General features: G+C 48.0%; 1 protein-coding gene across 1 annotated transcript; it reads right to left on the bottom strand.

Annotated features, from left to right (window-relative positions):
• Positions 1 to 4,905: 4,905 nt before the first annotated feature.
• On the bottom strand, positions 4,906 to 8,403 carry LOC149744192 (rhox homeobox family member 1-like). The gene is given in 4 exon segments (XM_089904892.1): positions 4,906 to 5,364; positions 6,358 to 6,406; positions 7,661 to 8,088; positions 8,260 to 8,403. Coding segments are annotated over 4 exon segments (918 nt in total). The 3' UTR covers positions 4,906 to 5,067.
• Positions 8,404 to 8,936: the final 533 nt, after the last annotated feature.

The following is an 8,936-nucleotide window of genomic DNA, read 5'->3' as shown; positions in this document are numbered from 1 at the left end:
AACCCACTCCTATTGATTATTTACTGTAACCAAAGATGGGTTTTTCAAAATGGGGACCGTTCCCCTCAGTATGATTTTAAAAGGCACCCACTTTTTCCTATGCTCAACTTCCCCCATAACTAAGGTGACACCTGCCCAATGAGTAAGGATTAGTGGCTGCTGGAGCTGACGGTCAGTTGTCAGGACGCAGACCTACCAGGCATAGTAATAACAGCAGGGACAGAGCGCAGTTGGTCAGCTCCACCTGCGTGTAAGAGTGGGGGAAATAATAGTAAAGGTGGGAGGGGAGAGACAAAGCCATATGCCAATCCAGAGCCTGGCACATAGTCGGTGCTAGCTCTTGGGGTGGGAGGGCGGCTGAAGGGAGCACCTTCAGCTACATATCCTAAGATACTTTAGCAAGAAGGAAATAGCTTCTCCTGATGCACTTTCAAATCTTCAAGGCACCGAGAGCTCCCTGCTGCAATTTTTCATATCTGACATGAAATGCTCAATATACTAATCAATCCCTTTTTCTCTCTGCTTGAAGGTTTGGTTTAAGAGTAGAAGGGCCAAGTGTTGGAGACATCAGAGTGCAGTAATGCTCAGAAACGTGCCCCACGTGCCCCCGGTCCTCCCTGCTGTCATCAGCGTGTGTGAACCCTGCCGTGCCATTCTGCTTCAGGAGCTGGATTGGGTCCACGTTTTTCTGGAGCAAGTGCCGCTGGAGCTGCCTCTGCTGCCCGTGCCGCCCATGCCACCCAACCTGCCTGTGCCACCCGTGCCGCCTGAGCCACCCATGCCACCCAGGCCGCCTATGCCACCCTTTCCTCCTATGCTGTTGCCTCCTCCGCCCTGTTGTCTTCCACACGTGCTTCACTGTAGGTGCCCTCATGTGGCATGGCGTCGTTCCTTTCCATTGGAGGTCCTTCAGCTGCCCCGACTTTCTATTGAATTGTTTATGTGACGGTTTTTTCCAAAGTGCCTTTGAGCCAGTTTCAAATTCTGCATACCTCACCACCAAGAACAGTTCCCCAAATGCCTGCAAAGTATATTAAATAGAAGTAGAGCCCTTGACCCACTGTTTTAGGGCATGTTTTTGTATTTTCAATAAAGTTGTGAGTTCTCTGCATATTTGTTCTCTGTGTCACATGGGGTTAGTAAATTTGATGGAAATTGCTAAGCCAACGCCATTCAGACCGAATGCCCAGGAGGCCTCCTTTCATGCAGTAACAGCCCTGAGTCACCATCATAGGCCATGCACATCTCAGAAGTTTGCCAGGTGCCCGTGAGGGGTTTACACAGACCCACCTGTTCTCTTCCACCCTCTCCCCCAGCACCCATGCTCCCCGCACGCTGCCCCGTTGGGACCACATAGATGTGCAAGCCGGGTGGTGTGAGTCTCGAATGGGAGAACAGTGTGTTTCAAAGCAGGCCTGAGGCCCATTTATGGTGACCAGCTCAGGTACAAGGAGGACTCCAAGGGACACTTCTGCAGTGACTACTCATAGGGCTTTACGGAAGAAAGGGAGCGGGGCACCGTCGGCTTCTCTCCCAGTCCTGTTCACCGCCTTCCCTGTTGTGGAGGGCATGTGGGGAGAGAAACCACGCTCGCGGAGGGGGAGGGGCCTACCTCTGCGAAGGTAACACAAGAGGAGACTGTCCAGGCCCGCATGCGGCTCTTCTCACCCCGTCTCCCCCACCCCCAGATACGGAAAGCATATCGTAGCTCCTTCCGCAGCTCAGAGCTTAGGGATGATGTGGCCTTCAAGTGTATTTTGTCACCTTCAACATTCTTGAGAGAACCCTCGTTCCAACTAATTCAACACTGAAAGAGAGCCTCTTGGGTGAGTGTTGCCTGAAGCCAGGAGGTGGTGGTCCCTGAGCACTGATCCAGGATAATCACTTTATTTAAAAGAAGCAGGTAGGGCTTCCCTGGTGACACAGTGGTTAAGAGTCTGCCTGCGGGAAGATCCCACATGCCGCGGAGCAACTACGCCCGTGCGCCACGACTACTGAGCCTGTGTGCCACAACTACTGAAGCCCGCACACCTAGAGCCCGTGCTCCACCACAGGAGCAGCCACTGCAATGGGAAGCGCCGCGACTACAGTAAGCCCGCGCACAGCCACAAAGACCCAACACAGCCAAACATAAAATAAATTCATTTTAAAAATAAAAATAAATAAAAGCAGCAGGTATGGGAACATACGTATATGTAAACAAATTACCTAGATTCCACTGGATATCTGTACAATCAACTCGTTATTAGAACAAGGAATAAGAATTTAGACAGAAGATTGTGCTCTTCACCTTACTGGTTTGGACTGGTTATTCTAGTTATCACTAGTTATCTATAGCTAACGTATCATCTAGGTCCCCTTACATATCTATGGTACTGTGGATGAAAACTGTCGCCTGCCATATCAGTAAACAAGGGATGTTGCAGCCACCAAGCCAGCAGTCACTACAGCCACCCACAACGGTGCACCCTGAGGGAATTCAGGATGGAGAAAAGCAGGAAACTGGCCCTAGATCGCTAAGGTGCCTATCAAAGGAATGATTTCAATGAGCCCAGAGTCTTGCATCTTCTCAGACATAGAAAAGCACGCTAAATTCAGTAACTTGAGATGTCTGGTTTTCTTTAATTAACAGTAATCTTTTGATGTTCCGACTACCTGGGTTTTGTTGCAAAACTCCTATATATCGTGGCTTCTCCCTTACCTCTTTGGAGCAGTCCCTCAGAGCTCTCTGAGAGGCTGTCTTCCGGGCTGAAGTCCTCAGTTTTGTTCGCCAAATGAAGCATAATTCTCAACTTCTAGGTTGCGCATTTTTTTTAGTCGGCAATACCTTCTTCCTACTTAATTTGATCACCAACCTTACTATTTTGAAAGTTCACTAGCATGTGTTCTTCATTGTGAAAAACTTTAGAAAGCAAGACTACATCCAGAACTATTAGATTATTGTAATAGGCTGAATCTACTGTACTCCTTACAAGGTTGCGCTTATAACTTTTTAGCCAAAACTAACATCTGCAAAGACAACCTCCCTCAGGTCTCTGTATTTGTTGGTAGCTAGTTTCTAAAGATTTTTTTTTATAAATCAAAGTTATTCCATCATGTCAGAATAATTAATTTCTGATCTATGTCTGGGATATTTGAAATGTACATTGAGAGAAATTCTCTTTGGGGCACTAATTAATTTGGGGGATTAATTTTAGAAGGCCTATCTATCTCTTTGCAAACCTAGACTAAGGGTAAATTATCATCTACAGCAATGTTTTGCTTATTTCTTATGCCTCATGCCACCACTCTGCCTTAATATACCTGGCATGTGAAAGAAGGAGAGACATGTTTAAAAAAAAGAGTGTATATGATGAAGACGCCAGCCACTTACAGGAAAGATACTCACTTTTTTGTTTGTTTGTTTCTCCCAGGCAGCCTGAGCATGAAAAAAGAATGTTGTTAGAGTGTGTCAGACTGGATGTGAGGGCTAACTGGGGGATTTGTGCTGAGCATTCTCTGACTTTCAGTCTCAGGTTGGAAAGGTTGAATGTGGTCCTTTCCGCTGTGGCCAAAACAGAGAAGGGGTCAGGACTGGGTCTGATGGTGTCCTGGAGCTTATTTGTACAGGCCCTGTAGTTCTGAGGGTCCTTAAAGCACCGAGAAACCTAATGTTTAAAAAAGGATAGTGGGGCTTCCCTGGTGGCGCAGTGGTTGAGAGTCTGCCTGCCGATGCAGGGGACACAGGTTCGTGCCCCAGTCCGGGAAGATCCCACATGCCGCGGAGTGGCTGGGCCCGTGAGCCATGGCCGCTGCGCGTCCGGAGCCTGTGCACCGCAAAAAAATAAATAAAATAAAATAAACGGATAGTGGTCAACATTAGGAAATAAGAATTTTTGGTTTCAGAATCATCTGGTAAGAATGACAGTGGGCATACACGGGAACATCCTCGAATTTCTCCCACTCCCCATAAGGTCTGGCGTCTCTGTGTAGCAGTAACATCCTTCTCTCTGTGGAAGCCTGACATTACAACCACTTGGCTGACATTTGACCCCCACAAGTGAGAAAGGTGGGAAGAAGGAATAAAAATTAGTGGACACCATGGCAAAGAGTGTAAGCTTTCCTGAGAAAACAGAGCCTCCTTCATACTGGCAACATAGAAGTGCTGTGAGACTGGTCTTTGATTAACTCCTCTGAGAGGAAAATCTGATGTAACCAAGGCACCTTATCTGTAGTCATTGAAATATTTAATCGCTTTTAACATCAAACCCCACTTAAGGAGCCTCACATTGCTAAAGATTACTCAACACCAAAGGTTCAACTGAGAAGAACATAATGCTTTTTAAAAAGTGGGCCTGGCTTTTCACTCTCCTAAACTTATTTTTTTTCCTACCCTGGTAGTTTCACACAAGGAAGACAACATGAATAAAGCAAAAGTATAACTGCTTCTTTGCAATGAGTGATTATTCTGGAGCACTGCTTGGGAGAACATCTCCTTATTCTTGCTTTGAGCACCATTAAACCAAAAGTTTCCCTTTTAGTGTTTAACAGCAGAAATTGGGGTTCTCTCAAGGATGTTGAAGGTGACAAAATACATTTGAAGGTGTGATAGTCAGCTTCTCAGCTGGGGAAGGAGCGATGGATATGCTTTCCTGGGCTGGTGTGGGGAGGGAAGAAAAGTGAGAAGTGAACAGAATTTGGAGCATACTGGATGGATGCTCTGCTGCCACCTTCCCATGAATCTTTGTGAGCAGCCTCTTAAGGAAGATTCCCTTAGAGTCCAGTGTTCAGCCTGAAATTGTCAGCATGAACGGAGCTCATCCCTGTCTGGAAACACACTGTGCTCACACTAGGGACTCACCCCACCCAATCGTGCATATGCACGTGGTCCCAAAGGGGCAGGGTGGGGTTAAGGATGGAGTGATGGGGGAGAGACGGAGGAGAATATATGGGTCAGTGCAAACTCACCAGTGGGCACTTGGGAAACTTCTGTGAGGTACAGGACCTACTGATAGTGATTCAGGGGTGTCACCTCATGAAAGGAGGCCTCCTTGCCATTCTGTTTAAATGGCACTTCCTTAACAATTTTCATACATACCCCGCTTGCCGCATTTGACACACAAAGACAAACATATGGAGAATTTGCCTCTTTATTGATAATACAACTACAGAGGAGGTATGGCTGGCATGGGCAGCATGGGCAGCCCAGGTGTCAGTCGTATCAGAAGAACCCATCTCCAATCTGGCTCCTGAACGAGGATGGTATTTTAAGGGCCCATCCAACATTATGACGGCAAGGTGGTCCAGGGAAACAGGTGGTGCATCTTGAAGCATTGATGCTCTCTCATTTCTCCTGCACTTGGCCCTCCTATTCTTAAACCAGACCTACAATCAGAGCGGGAAAAGGATTGGTTTAGTATATTGAACAGTTAATGTCATAATACAAAAAGCATAGCATGCAACTTTATATGCCATTGAGATTTTAAACTGCATCAGGAGAAATATTTCCTTCTTGCTAAAATACCTCAGGAAAGTTACCACCACACTCCCTCCCTTCAGCTTACCCTTAGTGAGCTCCCCCGTCTGTGTGCCAAGTTCTGGCTTAGGCTTATTATTTTGTCTCCTCGCAATTTTAATTTTTAATTGTTTTTCTTATTTTTTGGCCGTGCCACGCGGCATGTGGGATCTTAGCTCCCCAACCAGGGATCGAACCTGTTCCCCTTGCAGTGGAAGCTCAGAGTCAACCACTGGACCGCCGGGGAAGTCCCTCTCCTCTCAATTTTAATATTCTAATGTTTTTTTCCAGGTATTGGATGCAGGTTTAGCTTATGAATTGTTGTACCAGGTCCTTGCTGTTGATACAATGTCTGGTAACAGGATAAAAATAGTCTGTACCCTGGCAGCTGATCATCAGCCATCTGGCTGCCTCCTGCCCCCTCCTCACCTTGTTGTGGGGGTGGATTTGGGCATGGTAAATAGTGGGCCCCATGTAAAGTCATATTGAGGGGAACGGCTCCCTATTTGAAAAGCCTATCTTCAGTGTGAAGTAAATAATTAATAGGAAGGAACATGTTGGTGTTTTTTTTTTGGCTGTGCTGGGTCTCAGTTGGGGCGCACAGAATCTTCATTGCGGTATGCGGGCTCCTAGTTGCAGCAGGTGGGATCTAGTTCCCCCACCAGGGATCGAACCGGGGCCCCCTGCATTGGGAGCACGGAGTCCCACCCACTGGGCCACCAGGGAAGTCCTGGAACATGTTGGATTTTTAGACAGAAGGTCTCCTTCAAGGATGTCCAAGGGGTCATTAATCCTTTGAAATGTCTTGAGAGTTAGAATGGTGGTCTGGCAAGGGGGCCCAGGGGGGTTGTGACTTGTCTTACTGGGACGTGAGAGTTGCTGAAGCTCTGGACACTGCGTTGATATTTTAGCCTGTAGTGTTAAGGAAAGTTGAGATCAACTCGACCCAAGTTAACAGAGACTGTCAAAAATCTTAGGCCACCCAAGAGTGTAGGGGAAAGAGGCATACCATTGTCACCACTGTCAATTCTGCACGCTCCAACCTGCCCCACCCTCCAAACCTTCCTGGGCTCAGGACCAGGTCAGCTCACTCTGCTCTGGCTTCGGTTCCAGGATCCTGGACCGGAGCCACTGTTGTCCAACATGGCAGGTTATCCTAGGCGCTGCTATTCAACCAGGAGGTCCCAATCCCATCCCTTATTCTTAAGACAAGAAGGTGGAACAGGCATTTTAGTAAGACAGTCAACAACAATGAGGGTAAAGGTCATAAAATAGCTCCTCCCTAAATATCTGCCTACTATTTTTGCAAACAAAACTGTGGATTAGACTTCACTGTCTTCTCAATATCCTAGTTAATGGGGTTTAACACTGTATTTAAATCCTGTTGAAAGTTTCCAAACTGTAAATTTTAAGTGACACAAAAGGCCTTCTCTCCCTGCCTGAGACCTCATTTTCATTCTCCCATCTTAGGACTTGCAGTCTTTCTGCTGCATGCATAGATAGTTTAAACCAGGCCGGTGTAACAGGGCTCATTTTGGGGGGTATATGAGTTATTTGCACACACATGCTCACTGCAGCATTATTCACAATAGCCAAAAGGTAGAAGCAGCCCAAGTGCTCATTAATAGAGGAACAGATAAACAAATGGCAGTATTTACATATAATGGAATATTATTCAGCCCTAAAAAGGAAGGAAATTCTGACACATGCTACAACATGGATGGATACTGAGGACATTATACTAAGCGAAATAAGCCAGTTACAAAAAGACAAACACTGTACAACTCCACTAGTATGATGCGCCCACAGTAGTCAAATTCATAAAAAGAGAAAATAGAAAGGTGGTTCCCAGGGGCTTGGGGTGGGGTGCATACTGACTTGTCTTCCCCGTACAGAGTTTTAGTTTTGCAAGACAAAAAAATTCTGGAGATTGCTTGCCTGACAACATTAATATCCTTAACAGTACTGAACGGAACACTTTAAAATGTTAAAATAGTAAATCTTACGTTTACGTACATTTTACCACAATTTAAAAAAAACACCACCAAACGACCACAAAGCAGTTTCCAGACTTGATCCACGTAACTATTGTATGAAAATATTCCCTTTAATGTGCAGAAGGCATTCTCCTCCCCCCCATCCTGGGGCACAGGTGGCTTTTATGGCTTCGGAGGGGAAGGAGGAGGCCCAGCAGAGGGACGAAGGTGCCTGGAAATGAGCCCGAACCACCCGGAGCCCGCCACATACCTGGTGAGTACATCCGGGAACCGAGTGTTCTGGAAGAGGCCCTCCAGTTCCTGCAGCTGCAACGGTGTGAACTTATTGCACAGGACGCAACGTCAAGGCCGGTTTCTGGGCTGCTGGGCCTGAGCAGCCGTCACCACATGGCCTGGCTCCTCAGGTGGCTGCTTCCCGGGCTCCTGGCCGCCATCGCCGCCCTCATGGCTCCCGTCGCCTTGGCTCCTGTCGCCCACATGGTTCATGCCGTCCGCAAGGCCCGGACCTCCTTCCTCCACATAGAGTTCTCTGGCTTCTGGCGCTGGACCCTGCACAGATTCAGATCTTATTTCCACTTCGTACCCTCCCAGGATGTACTACCTGGGGTCATAGTGGTGGCCCCGGGGCGGAGGCTCCATGGCTGGCGCGCCATGGAAGCCCTGTGCCTCCATGAGCTCTGCTAGGTGCGAACAGAGGCTGAGGCTGGTGCTCTTTCTGATGCCTGGTACGGGTTACAACGGTCTCGGCTGGGTTCACCGCTCACTCACTCTGCTTTGGACGATTGCTATTGGCTTTTTTTTTTTACCGCCAGTCGCCGGGGGTGGCACTTGCTTAAGTGCGGCAGCGGCTGGGGCGTGGGCCCAAAATGGGGGCACCCTGGATAAGCAGGGTGCTGGTGGGGGCATGGGCATCTGCGGAATCGGGGCTCTGGTTTACAGTTCAGCTCACGACTGCCCACGCGAGCAGAGTGTCTGCCCTGAGGAAGGGGCTGTACTGGGTTATGCAAGCTCTTTTTTTGGGGGGGGTTGGGGAGGGGGCATGAGCTCACAGTAACCACAGGAACCCTCACGGAAATGTTTGGAGACCGTTGCAGAGTCCAGCCTTTCATATTTGGCAGCCTGCACACGCCACGGGCTAGTAATTAAGCTGAAATGACTAACTAGGTTGCTCCTTGCTCTGAGCTTCTGCAGAGCCCGCTGTGCACCCTGGAGTGCTGGGAGCGTGATCTTGGAGCTGCATTCGCAAAGGATTCTGGGTCAGATAAGTTCTGCAAGAAACTTACTGCACCCCTTGAGAAAGTTCAAGCACCCCAGATTCTTAGTAATGAATCCACATCATAGTGGAAGTGTGGACTACAGCCCAAGGCTTAGTGCATCCAAGTGCACGCTTGCATTGCATGGGCTCGGGACCGCAGAATGGAGTATGCATCCTCTACTGTGCTCCA

This window comes from Delphinapterus leucas, chromosome X, assembly GCF_059928025.1.
Source record: "Delphinapterus leucas isolate spDelLeu-1000000601 "Yukka" chromosome X, BTC_Dleu_Yukka2, whole genome shotgun sequence".
In the NCBI taxonomy this organism is placed as follows: domain Eukaryota; kingdom Metazoa; phylum Chordata; class Mammalia; order Artiodactyla; family Monodontidae; genus Delphinapterus; species Delphinapterus leucas.
Note: the sequence above shows the minus strand (reverse complement) of the source record. Positions and strands in the feature narration are given on the sequence as shown.